This window comes from Sciurus carolinensis, chromosome 9, assembly GCF_902686445.1.
Source record: "Sciurus carolinensis chromosome 9, mSciCar1.2, whole genome shotgun sequence".
NCBI lineage: Eukaryota > Metazoa > Chordata > Mammalia > Rodentia > Sciuridae > Sciurus > Sciurus carolinensis.
Window position 1 is genome coordinate 55,214,486 of NC_062221.1, and position 18,246 is coordinate 55,232,731.

General features: G+C 47.3%; 1 protein-coding gene across 6 annotated transcripts in view; it reads left to right on the plus strand.

The window, feature by feature from the left end:
- Positions 1-10,205, plus strand: part of Vps8 (VPS8 subunit of CORVET complex) — a 266,030-nt gene extending 255,825 nt beyond the window's left edge. For 3 of the 6 annotated variants that reach the window (XM_047563462.1, XM_047563461.1, XM_047563463.1), the window contains 2 exons: positions 6,317-6,397; positions 8,744-10,203. In XM_047563462.1, coding sequence (XP_047419418.1) covers positions 6,317-6,397; positions 8,744-8,893 — 231 coding nt within the window. In that variant the 3' untranslated portion in view covers positions 8,894-10,203. Of the gene's footprint in view, positions 1-6,316; positions 6,398-8,743 lie in introns of all 6 variants that reach the window. The other 3 variants (XM_047563466.1, XM_047563464.1, XM_047563465.1) reach the window with 2 other exon arrangements.
- Positions 10,206-18,246: the final 8,041 nt, after the last annotated feature.

Genomic DNA, 18,246 nt, shown 5'->3' on the forward strand with positions numbered 1-18,246 from the left:
CAAAGTAGAGTTTTACAGCTAACAAAACCAAGACTTAGAGAAGCCACATACCTTGTCCAGAGCCACTTAGCTAGAATCCAGGATGAGCCCAGGTCTGTCAGCCAGAGCCCTGCCCTGTTTTTCTGCATTTCAGAGGGTTTATGAAAACTCCAGCAAAATAAGTAAGAAGTAGAAAATATGCCCCTTGCCCTTCCATCCCTTCCTCTGTTTGATAGTAGATGATTATTCCACAGCTGCTCAAGCACAGTGCTAGACTCGGGTGAGCAGGCCAGACAGACAGGGACCTGTCCTCAGGAGCTCTCGTTTTCGTGAAATTTTCCCTCCCCACCCCATGTCGCTCAGGAGCAGCATCCCCCTCTCTTTCATGACCTAGTCTTGCCTGTCTTGCCCGTGCGTCATACTTTAATGCCTCCTTTCTTTCTGGTTCTGGAGCCATGTTAGGGCGAGGTCCATGTGACAGTACATCATGGGGACTGGCCGTGTGGTGCCTGCAGGCCCACCAGCCCTGGCCCTCCAATTACCAGCACATACTGAGTCCTGGGCATCAGTGTGCACTCCATGCATTTCCTTCTCTTGTCATTTCAGCCACTTTGTGTTGTATAGCCATTATCATTGTCCCCATGTTACCAAGGAAGAACTCTAGAGCACAGGCTCCTCCCCACTGCCTCCACAGCACTTGGGAAGTAGGCTCTGACCCATCTAGCAGGCCTCAGTCTCACCAAATGGAGGGGCAACAGTAGGAGGGCTTTTAACCAAGGTCCACTCATTTGGAAAATTTTACCACTTTCCTAAAGGAATCAGTACTTACATTTTATGAATTTTTTAAAATAATGTTTCCCTAAACCTGAATTAAATAAAATGAAATGCATAGTTTGAGATACAGGACAAACATGCCAGAGATCACTAAAATCTTTACAGAGTCCAAGTTCTTGAAAATAGGAACACAAATGCCAGTGGTTTCTTGTGGGCCCAGGAAAGCAAGTTGCTTCCTCTTGCCTGAAATCAACATTTCAAAATAAGCCAAGTTATGGGATGACTTAATAAATATTTGTCAAACATTTTCTGGGTACAGAGCATTGGGAAATAGAGGATAGTCCAGTTCTGATATTCAAGGGGTTCACAGTGTAGTTGGGGAGACAAATAATTATACCACAGTGAGTGCAACACTCTGGTTATGCCTGGTCATGGGGGGACATTCCAGGAGGGGCCCAGAGCTGAGACTTCTGAGCCTTAGGTTCAGGAGTATAATTTTGAGCCCCCAAAATGTAATTTCAAGAACATTTTGATGGCTTATGTAGACAGTATAAGAGCATATTTCAAACAAAGCCTGCCCCAGCAAATATGTAATACATGATTTTTATATTTCAGGAACCTCTAGCTTTTCCTATCAACAATAGAGAAGATGAAATTTTTTTTTTTTTTTTTTTTTTTTTTTTACTTTATTTATATGTGGTGCTGAGGCTCAAACTCAGTGCCTCACATATGCCAGGCAAGTGCTCTACCACTGGGCCACAACCCCAGCCTGAGAAGGTGAAATCTTTATGGGGGGGGCGGTGTTTAATCTGTGAGACATTTAACTCCTCTTGCCTTATTATTCCTCTTTGTACCCCAGGATGTGCTACAGTAGGGACTCTAGAAGTATCTGTTGAACCATAGAACTGAATCTCAATCAGGAGGCTTGGACATGAAGGACCATTAGCCTGTGAAGCACCTCAGAAGTCTGCATGGGCAGGGTCAGCCAGCCGCATGGGCCTCTGTGAGCACCTGCTTTTCAGGGGGTCTGTCTCTCCCCTCACTCAGATCCTACCCCTTGAACCCTAAGACCATGACCTAGAGTATAGAGCTCACCTTCATGACGTATTCATATCACCCAATGCTTCTTTTTTAAAATGCTCTTATTCACAGAGGATTTTTGTATATGTGATAATGGGAATTGAACCCAGGAGTGCTTTACCCTGAGCCATATCCCCAGCTCTTTTTTATTTTCATTTTGAGACAGGGCCTCACTAAGGTGCTAAGGTTGGTCTTGAACTTGTAATCCTCCTGCCTCAGCCTCCTGAGTCCTGGGATTGCAGGCAGACACCACTGCACCTGGCTTTGGGAAGGATTTTAAGGCAGATGAGCACCTATGAAGTCCTAGGCATGTCTACATATAGCTCTCTCACTTCCCCTGAGTGCCTTGTCTTTCCATACTTTACCACAGAAATGCATGTGGCTCCGACCTCTGATGAGGTATGTCTGTCCTGCAGTGACTTCACTTCCAGGGGTCTAGGGCATTCCTAGCAGTCACTCCTGTGGATGGTCTCTAGGTGCCCAAGGTGATGATTTATGTTATGAGAAAGAATCTGTCACCTGATATTTCACACCCATGAACAACCTTATTTTTCAGTTTCCGAAGAATGTGATCATTGGGAAACCTTTGGCATCTCTAGGGGTTTAGAGAAGAAATGGAGTTGTGGCAAGCCCAGAGCTTCGTGCCAGCCCTGCCCACTCATTTGGGTGTGCCATGTGGCTTGAAAATGGGTCTGCCTGTGTCTGCATTCATATTGGGCAAGTTTCCTGGCTATCTCTTCCTCGGTTTACAGAACTCTCTTCACTCACTTAGCAAAATAGGTGTAAGTCTTGTAATTAATTAAGATTCAGACACACCACATGGCAAGGACATTCTCTTCTCATTAAATATTTTCAAAAATATTTTTAGTTGTAGATGGACACAATACCTTTATTTTATTTATTTATTTTTATGTGGTGCGGAGGATCGAACCCAGTGCCTCACACATGCTGGGCAAGTGCTCTACCACTGAGTCACAATCCCAACCCTAATTAAACTTTCCAACTCAATAAATGTTGCAAACAGCATACCTGATCAGGTCATCTTAGAAAAAATAAATGCTAATTAATTGGTTACTTTGGTACGTTTAAATCAGGAGGAGACAAACACCCATAACCCAAGATTGTCCTGTTACCTTTAGGACCCAGTGAGGAACAGGGCTGTCTCCAGCCACCCTCAGCTGCTCCCTAGTACAGATTAGAACCCAGCTACCTGTGCAGACATTGCTTGGGAACTTGTTAAGTCCCATCCTAGACCTGCTAGCCAGAATCCACATTGTAACAAGATTCCTCCGTGATTTTTATGCATATTAAAATATGAGAAGTGCTGGGTCTAAAAACATGGACTGAGCTATCATTTGAGACTCCTGTACTTTCTGCCTCAGTGAGCAAATCCCCCAGGGGCTCAAGCTGTTTATTCTGCCTAGCATAGACCCGTATGCAATGCAGTGTTTCCTGGGGGCTTGACAGCAGGATTCTATTTTTAATAGTAGCATTCTCTATTTATGATCTGATACGACCTTCACTTTCCCAAAAAGATCTGAATAGATTTCCAGAATGTATCCAATAGGATGAAATAAATAAATGAGGAAATCTAGATTTTTTTTAAAAAAACTGTCTATGGGAAATAATATAAAAGCAGGGCTTATCATGGCACACAGAAATGTTTGTCATTGAGTCCATGCAATTGCTAGTTCTGTGCAGCAGACCATTTAGCTCTGACAGAGTTCCCTAGTGATAGAAGCAAAAGAGAAAATAATTAATTCAAGACTACAGTGTCTAACACAGCTTTTCTCAATGTACAGTCTGGTGGAAATTTCAACATTTCTTCACAAGTGGCCAGCACCACCTACACTGTCCCTCATAGTATCTCACGTACATGAACTATTCATGAAATATACAATTTCATGAGATTTTTTTGTTTATTATATCCCTTCAAGGCAAAGGACTGGCTTCCACAAGTACCCTTGTAGAGAGTGACCTTTTCTTGTTGTTCTGTACTTTACTATCTTGGTCTTTACAGCCTCCTTTTTAATCAACCTGCCTTACCTCATCTCTTCTCTCCTTGTTCGGGCCCTCCTTATGAACCCCTCCTCACAGTAACCAGGCATTAAGCAACGTGCCGCCAAGACAAGGAGGCTGCTCTCTCATCATAGGGAATGTGGGGGAGCCAGCCCACAGCCAAAGGGTTGAACAGGCTGTACAGGGCCTGTGTCCTAACCCTGCTCTGCTCCCCAGCGTTTGTCAGTAATACTAAAGAGATTGGAAAAATCAGGAGTTAGGACCCTATTTTCTATTGTTATGTCCCTCAGAAGTAATTATATTTTTTCCTCCTTGTACGTTCATTGAGCTAGGTTTGTACGATTTGTCAGACCTTCAGATCTTCTTTGACTTGCAACTCCCCTGGGCATCTTACATAGAATCAATCAGAGCCAGCCTAGTGGGGCACACCAGTTATCCCAGCAACTCAGGCTGAGGCAGAAGGATTGCAAGTTTGACACCAGCCCCAGCATTTTAGTGAGACTCAAAATGAATAATTTGAAAAATAAACAGGGCTAGGGTTGTAGCTTGGTGGTAAAGCACCTCTGGGTTCAATCCTCAGTACAAAAAAAAAAAAAAAAAAAAAAAATCCGAAGTGTCAGTATTCACACTTTCTCTCCAAGAATGTGGTCATTTTTCCTACCAAATAATATTGAGGACAAATGGGTTAAAATGTGTGAATGCAAGTTTAACATTTCTTAGGTTATGGAGGGACTCTCTGTGTCTGGCAAACCCAGAGAAATGAGTCTAACAGAATGAGGGGGAAACTCCCAGGATCCTCCCCTCTTCTCTTCCTGTCGCTCACTCAGGACACCCTGCCCTGCTCAGCACTTCGTAAGCCATCCTCCTTCTGAGCCATCCCCTCATGGCTGGACATAACAGGAACTGAGGTGGCCATGCCCTGGGCTGGTGGCTGAAGCCAGATAAGCCTTGACTTTATCTTCAGGGTACCACATGGCACCTGTCATTGGCTGCTTTCTGGATCTTCAGACATCCTTTCAACCTAGTCAAGAGACGGAACTCTCATGACTTCATATATGGTGAATTTCATGTAGTGCTTCTGCATTCTCTTAGCCCTGAGAAGGCTTTTTCTCCTAAGGGTGAAAGAAATTTTGAGAGAAGAAAGCCATTCCTAGAAAACAAACTAAATTAACATACCTCTTAAATTTCCCATATGTCATGCTTTTTAAAGTTCAGATCCTTCTTGGGCAGGGAATGGACACGCCAGGACCTTTCTCATGGAGTGTGTGATTTTGAGGATTTGGTGCAGTGACCCACAGGAAACAGCACGCAGTAAATTTGCAGTACGTGGTAACTGCTGTAGTGGTAGTGTTGGTCCTCGCCTCCTTTCATGTCACCCTCCTGAGTCTCTTCTGTGCACTCCTGCAATACTAGCACGCATCTTCAGACCACCTCTTGCAGCCCCGTCAATGCCTCTGCCCTCCCCAAGTCACATGGACACCCAGGCTCTCCATCACTGGATCCCTTCTTGTCACTTAAAATGGGTTTATGTTGTGAAATTCTTTCCCAGAGGATTCATAACACAGAGCAAAGAAAGAACATATAAATAAAAAACACATCTGAAATCAATTTTTAACTAAGGTTATCTCTAAATTATAGTGGTAAAAGCTAGCATACACTAAGCCTTTGCCTGCTGCCAGGCAGGCTTTAGATATCTATGTCAGCTAGTTTAACTTTCAGTAACTTCAAGAAGAAAGCATTACCCCTGGTCACAGGTGGGGCAGTTGACATGCCTAAGGTCACATAACAGGCTACTGTGAGAGCTAGTGTTCAGATTAACCCCTGACTCCAAAGACTATGGCTGCCACCCCCAGGATCCTGCTGCTTCTCTCCAAGTATTAGTTGGACCAGATCCCCTGAGAGTAGAACTCAGTGTTGGCATGTTCCACCCCAGTGACAGGTGGAGCAACAAGACTGCCATAGAGCAAGTTAGACTTTCTTCCAAACAGCAGCAGACTCATCTTGCAGCCCTTAAGGTGGCTGCCAGCTTTATAATGAAACAAATGGCACAGTTTCACTTATAGTGCATCCCACTTCCATCACAAAGAAGGGCATCTCTGCTGGCCATATTAAGTGATGGATATGGGACTTCACACCGGATGAGCAGAGTTGCTTCGTACAGTAACAGCAAAGAGGAATTAAGAAGCCCTAAAGGAAGCTCACAAGGAAATTTAGAGACCGCCTTAGGGAAAGGGGCCATAGATAGGTCAACCTGGGTAGCACCAAGGAAGGACTTCAGAGGGACATGTGTATTTCTAATAAATGCTCCATAAAACATCCCTCCCTGATTGCTGGTAGCATAGATTTTCTTCAGAAGAATGAAGGAACCACATGTCCTGCTTTGCTGTGGTATGGGGCAAATTCACTGACTGCCCACGAACCCAGCCGCATGCTGTTATTAATCTTATTATTTTTTATTTCTTAGGCAATCTCAGAACCTGTTCTGGATCCACAGCAAATCCAGGCATTTGATCAGCTTTGCCGTCTATACCGAGGAAGTTCCAGGGTAAAGTCTATGTGGTTGTTTACCTTTCTGTTGCCCCATTTATAATTTACTATTTTGGGAAGAAGTGACCTGGAGTCCTCCTAGACTCTTCCTTAGGCTGGGAGGTTCCCTGGCACCCCTGTTATGGCCACATGGTCCTCCAGACCAAGGAGCACTCAGAATTTGGCAAAGTGGGCAGAGGAAGTGGAAAGATACCTGTCCCGTGCCCACTGTGCTCTGTGAGGACAGGGATGGGCTTCTGTGTTCAACCTGCCTCCAGAGAAAATGAGCCAGAACCTTTATTTGCATCAGGGACTGCCTAATCTGTCCTGGGTCAGGCCCTCTTGAGCATCTGCATTGACCCAATTAGTTGGGGCCATGAAATCAAATACAAAGCAGCAGTGGCTTAAACAAGAAGGAAACAGAAACGCAGGTGGCCAGGGCTTAGATTCACATGGTTCAGTATGGTCGCTGCTGCTGTGACCATGATGTCTGCACTCCGCTAGCAAGAAGAGAAGCGTGAAGACGAGGATACACCCTCCCTTTTAGGACAGTGCTCGAGGTTGTACCGGCCACTTCCACTCGTCTCCATTGTCTGGCATGCAGACCCGTGGTCACTCCCACAGTGGAGACTGGGAAAACTGGCCTTAATTCCAAAGGGGTTAAACTCTTGGTGTCCTATAACTGTGGAAGAAGAGTACAGATTTGGAGGGAGGGCTAGCAGCAGTCACCGCCACCCATCAGTCTGGCGACCCACGGGCACTTCAGAAGTGTTCCCGGGAGCCTGCTCCACCTGCTCCAGCTCGCCTCGTGCCTGCCTCGGTCCCTCAGAGCAAAGCCCTGCAGCACCCTGGGCTCATCCTCCACCTCTGTCCACTCTCGTCAGCATCTTCTCCATTCCTCCCTGCCCTCCAAACTGCGGCCATCCTGAGTCAGGCCTCCTCGTCACCACAGAGGACAGCGCAGGTCTTCTGCTGTCAGCCGTCCTCCAGTTCCCTACCCATGCTGTGCCGAGGGCTTCTTTCCAAACCTGACTGTGGCCAGTTGCCCCGGGCTCAGAGCCTATCCTGGCTGTCCACTGCCTGCAGGGCGGAAGTCCAAACCCTGCCACCTCCTCCACCCCCAGATCCCTCTGGCCCCAGCTGTCCTCTGAGCTCCCTTGCTGTGCCTCTGCCTGGGTGCCCTGCGCCCACCCACACTCCCAGGCAAACATCTCCAGGGCTGCATGTAGCCCAAAGAAAAAATGGCTTTCACCTTTGAGAGCTGGTCTGGATGGAGGTTTGTATTCTGGAGACTTCTCCAGCGGCCTCCTGAAGGTGTTCAGCAGCTTTATTCAACTAGTGTCACTCCATCCCTTCCCAGATGCAGCCAAGTTCTTCCTACTACCACTGGGCTACTGACCTTTCCAAGGACAATCTTCTGCTTCTAAATGTCGAGCTCTTATTCAGTACTCATCAGTTGAAGAACACAAAGATATCTTCTTTTCTTAGATAAAAATATCTTCATGTGTGTGATACTGGGAATTGAACCCAGGGGTGCTCCAACACTGAGCTGCATCCCGAGCCTTTTTATTTTACTTTGAGACAGGGTCTCACTAAGTTGCTGAGGCTGGCCTCAAACTTGTGATCCTCCTGCCTCAGCCTCCCAAGTCTCTGGAATCACAGGCATCCACCACCTTTTGGGGCCAGAAAACTTTTTCTTGGTTGGTTTTTCTACCCCAGTGTGGCTATGGTTGGGGTCACTGGTGGAAATAGGAAGTAGGGAGCAGGGAGGGCTCATTTGGAGACTATAGAGTCTCTAGTTCTGCTCTGAGGCCCTGAATTTGAATTGGTGGTGAGTGTCCCTTTGGAGCTATCCAGGTTACGAAAGAGAAAGGGCAGAGCCAGCAGTCGTAACTCAAGGTCACTTTCCCTGGGGAGAAGGCTCAGAGAGAGAGAGAGAGAGAGAGAGAGAGAGAAAGAGAAGGGGAATGAGATGAACTGGGAGCTCCACGCATGTCTTCAGGGAGAGAGAGCAGGAGGGTCACACAGCAGTTAGAGAAGAACAGAAGCGGTGGGCCAGGATCGGACAGCCCTTCTGAGTCTTTGTGCCCCAGGGAACAAACTAGTCCAGTCTCATCATTACCATATGGGGAACTGAGACCCTGAAAAATGAAATGACCTTGCCCAAAGTCACACGACTGGCTTGTGGGTTCCAGCCCTGGGATCCAAGCCATTTCTTTTTACTCTTCCCACAAAGTAGTGCTGCCTGGTGTAGCCAAGGTGGGGAACTCAGGTCCCTCCCCACCTCTGTCCCAACCCCACCCCCTGCCCCCACACAGATTCTCTGCCCCGAAAGCTTACCTAATGTATGTCCCCTTCTTTGCAGCTGGCTCTCCTTACGGAACTGTCCCAGAATCGCAGCAGCGAGAGCTACAGGCCATTCAGTGGCTCCCAGAGTGGACCCACCTTCAACAGCATCTTTCAGAATGAGAACTTCCAGCTGCAGCTCATTCCCCCACCTGTCATCGAGGACTGAGGTCGCCCTCGGGCCCAGCCCTGGAGCCCAGAGGCAGTCCCGGGCAGTGGGGAAGAGCCTGGTCCCTAGACAGCCTGGATCTCCACTGCACCCACACTCCCAAGCAGAGGACCAGGAGAGACCCCACCCACCACCCACGGTAGACCTCCATCTCTTCCACGGTGTTTTCTTGGCTTTAGTCCAATAGACTGGTTGATTGTGTTTTGCTTGGAATGTCACATAACCTCCATCCAGCTCGTTAGCAAATACATTTTGCTCATTGGGACTTTCTCCCGTTTCCCATAAAACCTAAAGAGTTGGTGGATTTCTGGAAGATGGCATTCCAAGTGGGTAACACGGGAGGCTTCAGCTGCTGGGAGTGGAGCGCAGCCAGGCTACAGGGTAACAGAAACAGTAATGAAGAGAGAGGGGTTGTGGCAGGGTACCCGTTGATGTGGTCATGGTAAAACCCCCGTGAGTGGGAGGCACCCTTTCCAACAATAAGTGGATGTGTTGCAGTCACCAGGCTGGCTGGCTCTGTTTGTTAAGCCATGCAGGGTGCTCAGGGGACAGCTCCGGCCAGTGGCACGAGGCAAGCCAGAGCAGGCGGAGCAGGCTTCTGGGAACACTTCTGAAGTGCCTGTGGGATGCCGGACTGATGGGTGGTGGTGACTGCTGCTAGCCCTCCCTCCAACTCTCATAACAACCACAAAGCAAAATCCTATAGTAGATACACGAAAGATAAAAAGGAATCAAGACACACCCCTAGAGAACATCACTCCCATGTCCATTGCAGCGTTATTCACAATACCCTAGATATGGGATTAGCCTAAGTGTACCTCAGTGCATGAACTGGTAAAGAAAATACAGTGTATGCACACGTGGAACACTATTCCGCTTCTTTTTTTTTTTGGTACCAGGGATTGCCGGTCCTTTTTTTTTTTTTTTTTTTCTAATTTTATCTACAGACAGGGTCTCACTAAGTTGCTTAGGGCCTCAATAAGTTGCTAAAACTGGCTGTGAACTCGTGATCCTCCTGCCTCAGCCTCCTGAGCCTCTGGGATTATAGGCGAGCATCACCACGCCTGGCTACTACTCAGCCTTATGAAAAAGGAAACCCTAGTATTTGCAACATCATGAATGAACCTGGAGAACATTTGGTTAAATGAAATTAGCCAGGCACAAAAAACCAAATGCTGCATAATCTCACTTGTGTGGGGATATAAACAAGTTGAACTCACAGAAACAGAGAGAGATGGTGGCAACCAGAAGCCAGGGAGGGTGGGACATATTGGGGAGATGTGAAAAGACACAATTTTGGTTAGGAGGAATAAGTTCAAGATATCTATTGTACATCATGGTGAGTACAGTTAATTATAATATGTATTTGAAAATTGCTGGGAGGAGATTTCAAGTGTTCTCACCACAAAAAAAAAAAAAAAAAATATATATATATATATATATAAATATATATATGTGTGTGAGATAATATATTAAATAGCTTGCTATAGCCATTTCCCAATGTATACATACATCAGAGTATCATGGTACACACCATAAATATAAATCATTTTTACATGTCAATTAAAAAATAATTTTCTAAGAAGGCAGTTTATAACATATCAGAACCCTGTTCAAATCAGAACCAGTAAACACCAACAAGTTATTCTTCCCCAGCCCCTTTCCTATTTAATCAGTCCCCAAGAGTTTCTTTACTTCTTGTCATTCAAGCCACAGCACAATTGAATAAATTGCTACCCCTTTGCATCCAGGTCATGCCTTCCTAAAAAAGTGCTTCAGACTGGTTTTGAAGAGCCCTTGTCCATCTGAGGGTGGACGAGACGCTGCCTCTTGAGCTCTGGGCAGCTCTGGCACTGGGGATGTGGCAGGCCTGAACTGAGCCCCAGTCTGCCTTCCAAAACCCTGTCCCTGTCACCTCTCAAGGCACTTAGCACATGTTCTACCCTGTGGTGATTTTAGGTCCCAATTCAAAACAGTTTCTTAGGAACAAAGACTTGTATCTAAAAATACCTTTAGAATCACCAAACTGGTTCTGACACCACCTTGTTTTCTGTGGGCTGGGGTACTCCCAGGGTGACAGCTGGCTCAAAGCCAGGCTCCAGGCAGCTCCAGTGCCTCATGCCACGCCCATGCTGAGCCCTGGCTATGTCTCTAGGACACACGCTGCTCCCTGACTGACAGGTGATATGAAGGGGGCTCAGGAGGGGAAGTTCCGGAGGCCCTTCAGCTACCATTTGGAGAGGGCAGGTACCTGGTCTGACTTCTCCCATACTGTCCCCAGGTGAGAGGGTGTTGATCCCCTGGACAAAATCAGGGCACTAATGGGATAGGGGAGGGCACTCAGGTTAGCCAGAACCAGCAGTGCTGTCATTGCTTTGTTCTCTGTACCTGGTAAACAATAAATATTTGGATGACATCTGTGTCACACCTGAAAACAGCTCCCCTCAGCTCTCAGCTTCGGCTCAATTCCCCCTGCCTCCATGGCGCCCTGAAAGCCCCAGTTATAAAACTCAGTCATCCCAGAGTCAGACACTGCTGGCTGCCCTGGACAAAAGTGACCAACACACAGCCCCTTAAACACCATCTAGGGAGGTGTTTCAGTCAGCTTTTACACTGCTGTGACTAAAAGACCTGACCAGAACAATCCTAGAGGAGGAAAAGTTTATTTGGAGGCTCACAGTTTCAGAGGTCTCAGTCCACAGACAGCTGGGCTCTGCTTGGGGCTCCAGGTGAGGGAGAAGATGTGGCCCAGGGAAGCTGCTCACATGGTGATCAGAAAGCAGAGAGAGGAGACTCACTTGCCAGACACAAAATATAGACCCCAAATTCAATCCTCAGTGACCCACCTCCTCCAGCCACACCCTGCCCATCTTTAGTCACCACTCAGTTAATCCCACTGGGGATTAAGTCACTGATTGGGTTAAGGCTCTCCCAACCCAGCCATTTTTCCTCTGAACCTTATTGCATTGTCTCTCGCGTGAGTTTTTGGGGGACACCTCACATCCAAATCATAAAGAGAACAACACACCAAGCAGAAAATGCCCCCACTGCTATCAACACTCATTTTATAGTTTAAATCTTATAAAAAGAAATTTATACATTTCCTCTTATGCTCTCAGGTTGTACATTTGTTCATGTGTTGAACTTCCCTCTGTCACATTGTTCATTGGGGCACTTTCAGAATAGAAGCTGGACACAGACCTTGCCTTGTGTGGAGTAACTGTTATCAGGTATTAGTTCTCATGGCCTTGGTTTTCCATTCTTCCTTTCACATTTTATTCAAAGGAAGGTTTTGTTTTTTATGTATTAAAACTCTGAGGACATCATTTCAATAGGAGCATCACTAATTCTCCAGATAAACAAACTAGCCCAAGTTTTTGCGTTGTTGTGATTTGAATGTGGCCCCTCTTAAGATTCAGGTGTTGACCATATAATTGCAGTTTAGACAATTCTTGGCCAAGACTTAACTAAATCTTGACTCAGTTAACTAGATAAGTACCTACCCTGCCCATTTAATAAGTTGTTGCTAGGCTCAACTAACATAATGTCAAAGCAATTTAAAAACTGAAAAGTTCAAGGTACTGAACAGGCACTTCACAGAAGAAATATGAATGGTCAAAAAATATATGAAAAAATGTTCAATATCTCTACCAATTAGAGAAATGCAAATTAAAACCATACTGAGATTCCATTCAGAATGGCAATTATCAAGAATACAAGCAGCAATAAATGTTGGTGAAGATGTAGGGAAAAGGCACACTCATACATTGCTGGTGGGAGTGCAGATTGGTGCAACCACAATGGAAAGCAGAATGGAGATTCCTCCGAAATCTTGGAATGGACCCACCATTTGATCCAGTTATCCCACTTCTCAGCATATTAAATTAGCATACTACAGTGACACAGCCACAATAATATTTATAGCAGCTCAATTCACAATAGCCAAGCTTTGGAACCAAACTAGGTGCCCTACAACAAATGAATGGACAAGCAAAATGTGGTATATATACACAATGGAATATTACTCAGCTATAAAGAAGAATGAAATTATGGCATTTGCTGGTAAATAGATGAATCTAGAGAATATCATACTAAGTGAAATAAACCAGTCCCAAAAAACCAAAGGTTGAATGTTCTCTTGATATGTGGATGCTAACCCATAACAAGGGAGGGTAGGGAGGGGAAGTATAGAAGTTCATTGGATTAGACAAAGAGGAATGAAGGGAAGGGAGTAGGGATGGGAAGAAGAAAGAGTAGAATGAATCGGACATCGCTTTCCTATGTTCATATATGAATACACAACCAGTGTTAATTCCACATCATGTTCAACCACAAGAATGGGATCAAAATAGTAATGGGTTGCACCCCATGTTATGTCAAAATATACCCTACTCTCATGTATATCTAAAAACAACAAATAAAAATCAAAAAGAAAAACTGAAAAGTCCCACGTAAAAGCCAGATATTAATGTTCCCTGCCTTGGATGGCGCATTTGTCACTTGCTTTTCCCAGTGGAAAAACTCTCTGGAATCCTACAATTGCCTTATCCACATCCATGTGAGGAATTTTGCATCTGTAGCCTCATTTTTTACACTTCCCAGTGGGATTTGATTTGAAGGGTGGCTCTGTTGATTTGATTTTCTTTCAACTTTCATGTAACACATGATTAATACTATTAGGTAATTTTCTTGTTACTCCCTTTCTTTCAGCATGTCTTCAATGAATTGTGGCTTTGTCTGCAATAAAGCTTTAAGAGGTTAAAATAAAGATTCAGATATTGAAACTTAATGGGCAACATGATGGTATTAAGAGGTGAGGCTTTTAAAAGGTGATCAGGTCTCCTCCCCAGACCTTTATAAAAGAAGATTCATGCAGCAATTGGCTTATCACCTTCCCACCTTTCTGCCGGGTGGGAGCCCATGGGGAGGCTCCCCTGGAGCTCAGGGAACAGCCCTCACCAGACGACTGAATCTGCCAGCACCTTGATCTTGGACACCCCAACCACCAGAACAGTGAGAAATCAAATTTCTGTCTTTTATAAATTACTCTGCTCTCTGGTATTTTGTTATAGCTCCACAAAATAGCCTGAGACAACATGTGTTGATAGGTACGCGCTCATGTTTAAGGTGGAATTTACTGAAGGGCATGGTGTGCGGTAGATATCCAAGTCTCTTTTCCTCCGTGCTGTGGTCTAAGGGGCCTAATGTGAACCAGGGACTGAGCCAGTGAGGATGAGCAGAGCCACAAAAGGGCCTTGGAAAGCCTCTCCCCACTTGGCTCCCTGCTGGGGGAGGGGTGTCAGACCAAAGGTTTCCTTCAGGATTCAAGGTTCTGCAGAGATGTCAGTCCAAGGGCATCTGGCAGGAATGGTGGACAGGGTGGTGTCTGGACACTGCAGCTGGCCCAAGGTTCCACTCTAGCCAGGACCTAGCTTGCACCAGGTTCTAGGTGTGGGACAAAGCCTTGTGCTGCTGGGTGGGTGTCCCTGCAGCACCTGGAGCACTCTGAAGTAGCAGGGTTAGGAATCACTACTGTCCTCAGGCCTGCCCCACCCATGGGTAAACCTGGGCAAAACCTGGCTTGGCCTACATGCCCAGATAGCAGCCACCAGGCCTGGAGCACCTCCGCACAGGCATGTTGTCCACTCTGCCTCACGAACCCCAGGCAGCTGCTTCCCATCTTCCTTGGGGCCAGTGGGTTCCCTCCCAGCCAAGGGGTATTTGGAGCTTGGGGTACATGAGTCCAAGTGCACCTGCGGATGAGGAGCGAAAGCTGGGAGGCGCCCCCGCCCCTGCAGGAGGGCCACACCCAAGCAGGGAGGAGGCTGCCAGGGAGGCAGAGCTGAGCAGGACCCCTCAGAGGGCGAGGAAGCAAACGCATCTGCTGTTCTTGGGACGATGCTGGAGGGCGAGGAAGAGGAGCCTGCAGAGCACATTTTATGGGCTCCCATTTGTAATCCGTAATGCATGTGGGGGAAGTCAGAGGCCCTGGGAAAGGCCAGCAAGTGACGAAGGGGCTGATCCTGCCATGTGAAGACTCACGGGAGGACAGGACACCTGCCTCCACCCCTGGAGGGTTTTCCCCAGCTCCAGGGGTGTCTTGTGCATATTCTCCCAGGCAGCTGATTTCCCAGCCCCCAGAGCAGTGTGACATCCTGAAAGATGCTGACCCTGTCCTCATGCAAGTGTGGGAGGGGGGTTGGCAAATGACTGGTACAACTCTGTGTTTCAGATTTTAAAAGGTAAAGATGTGGGGATAGCACTGCCTGATGCGGGCTCCAGGAAGAGTCAGAACTTGTGTGTGAAGCTGGATATGGTGTCGCACACAGTCATCCAGCCACTTGGGAGGCTGAGGCAGGAAGATGGCAGGTTCAAAACCAGCCTCAGCAACTTAGCGAGTCCTAAGCAACTCAGCAAGACCCTGTCTCTAAATAAAAATTCTTAAAAAGGGCTGGGGAAGTGGCTCCGGTTAAGTGCCCGTGGGTTTAATCCCTGCTACAAAAAAAAAAAAAAGAAATAAGTTGTGTGTAGATTCTGGCCCATAGTCAGTCAGTGCCTGTCATTAGTTATTTCCTGAGTGCTGGGCACATGCCAGGCATCACCCCCTGCAGTAGGGAGAAGCAGGTCAGATGCTGTCTCCCCCTCGAGGAGGAGGAGATCTAAGTGCTGCAGGGGAGCATAGGAAGGGCCCCAGCCTGTGTAGAACTTCGTCTTTTAATTCTGACCCAACCACCTTTTTTCTGGAAAGTTCTGTTTGTCACCATTCCACAGAAATCACAGCAGATCCCTGCAGAAATTGAGCAGTAGCTTAAAATGTTGGAGTCAGTGAATTGCAGAATCTAGGAAAGCTCAGGCTCAGTGGTGCCAGCTCTGCCACCCAGATTCAAGCATCACCTGGCAGGAAGGGGAGAGTGTGGTGGGGATAATCAGGCCAGGCTTCCAGGTTGTGGAGGGACAGGAAGCATTCTGGGTCCAGCAGGGGCTCTTTAGCCACTGGGGGCAGGTCCATTCTCAAGCCAGGCTGTGTACCCAGGGCAAGCTCCAAGAGTGCAGCCAGGCCCTGCTCCCCTCTGGCCAGCACCTGGAAGCCCAGCTAGATGGCAAGATTCAGGGCCAGGAAAGGCCTCTAGGAGGAGGTCAGATGTCCTTGTAGTCATGACAGGAGGAAGGGCAGCAGACTTAGCAGAGCCCATCAGTGGGGAACCTAGAAGGATCCCTGGAGCCCCTGCATCTGCCCCTGCCTCCTGTAGATGGAGGCTACCCTGTTCCCCCAAAGAGGCAGAGTGGGGACAGCCCTGGGCTTCCAGTCAGGAGACTGGTTTGCCCTATCCTGTCCCAGCTAAGGAAGGCTGCTGCGCCCTTACAAAAGCTCCAGCCACAGCAAAGCCCCAGGGACATACACAAAGGTCACATGTGACCTAACAGCCTGCTGTGGGAAGGGGAGGGGAAGGAGTTTGTGGAAGCGAACAGCCGGCTGGGGCCTCATCAATGATGAATGCGTTAGTGAATGAATAATTCAGAGCTTTGGGGATCCTTTTAGAAGCAGTGTATTTCCACTCAGCTCTGCCTGCTGAGAATCTTTTCCCAAAGATGCAGCTGCAGAATCAGATGCCTGCGCCCAGAGAGCAGGAAAGGCCCCCAGGCAGGCCAGGGGGAACCCTGCAGGCTCTGGGGAGTCTGAGCCACCAAGGTGGCTTGTGTTTGGTGTATCCTGTGTCCCCCCAGTGAAGTTGTTCACCCAGTGACAAGTATGTCTGCGTCTGCTTGAAACGGGCATCACCATCTTTTTTTCAAAGTCACTTCTTTTCAAGTAAACTTTTTCTGAACAGAGAAGTCTTCACAGACTGTGGGTATGACTGGATTTATTCCACTGTGAACACACTTGGACGACCAGCATCCAGGTCAGCCACCTAGAAATGACCTGTACTCCAGCCGTTCCCTGAATTCTCCATTCACCATCTCCCCAAGTTAACCAGCACCCGGACTTCTAACAGCATAGTTTTGAACTTCATATCAATGGAATTACACTCCGTGTGCTTTTTTAGATATGCCTTCTTTCGTTCAGCATCGTTTGAGATGTCCCATGTTGCGCGTTCTCATTGCTGAGCAGTGACAGTCCACCATCAAGCATGTGCCACAATCCATCCATTCTTTTGTTAATGGGCCTTTGGGTCACATCCAGCGATGGCCTATTGCCATTCTTTGTCTTCTGTGAACATATGCATGCATTTATTTTAGGTATAAACTTGGGAGTGATTTTGTACGGGAAGAGAACATGTTTAATGCCTTTTTGAATGCCTGCATGAATGAGTGTCAGAGGACAGCATGATGAGAGATGGGTCACACACCACCTCCCTCAAAGTTCTTTCCTGAGCTTGGCTTTAAATGCAAGGTCCCATCACTGGCTGCCCTACCTAGGCCAGCACTTACGCGGCCTCAGAGCCTGGTAGGATCTGCTGTTAGGTTGCTGGGTGAGTCTGGGCCTGGCCTGATCAGGGCAGGGGCCACTTCTACACAACCAAGAAGCCAAACAGTCGCACCCCAATCCTGACATCTGTTCCCTCAGAACTCTGCATTCTCCCCATCTCAAAGGTCAGGATTTGGTCCAGTCTTGGGAGACCACATCTCAGCCTCGAGCAAACTCTGGGCCCTCAGGGTTTGCCCAGTCTTTCCTCTTCTCTTTGGAAAAATGAGTGGCCCATCATCCTTCAATGTCCATGACCTACTCTTATCGCCACTTGAGATGTGACTTCCATCCAACCACTCCCACTGCCACATGTGCCATTGCTGATCTCTCCATGACCCTACTAGTCCCTCTCTGAGTAGCAGGTATGAGGCAGACACCACGGGGCCCAGATAGATGAAAGGGGAACAGACAGCTGCAGGAATTCATGGCCTCTCTGTGGTTCTTATGTTGGTTATGGGGACAGACTAAATTCTCATGATAGACCCCCTTTGGGTCCCTAGTAATCTGAAGGGACCTCAGTAAGTTCTGTCTGGACCTACTGATCTTGTGCTGACCTTTCAGTGACTTGTCCAGAGATAACCACTGTTGGCCACATTCACCTAGGGTCCCTTAGGTTTCTTGGGAAACCCATGCAGCAACTAAATCATGTTAGAGTCACCTTCTTATTCCAGATTCCCAAGCCTAACAGATGGATCCCCTGTGCAGATCACACCCAGTCCTCGGTGATGCTGCCCTCCTGATACCACGTGGCCCCTCTGGGCCTTTCCAAGAGCTCCTGAGCTGAGTGGCTCAGGAGTAGCCCTGCTGATAGACTGGGATGACTTTTCCAGGTCCTTCTGCTGATGACCTCCTATACTTGCTCTGTGGGTTTTGGCATCAGTTTACA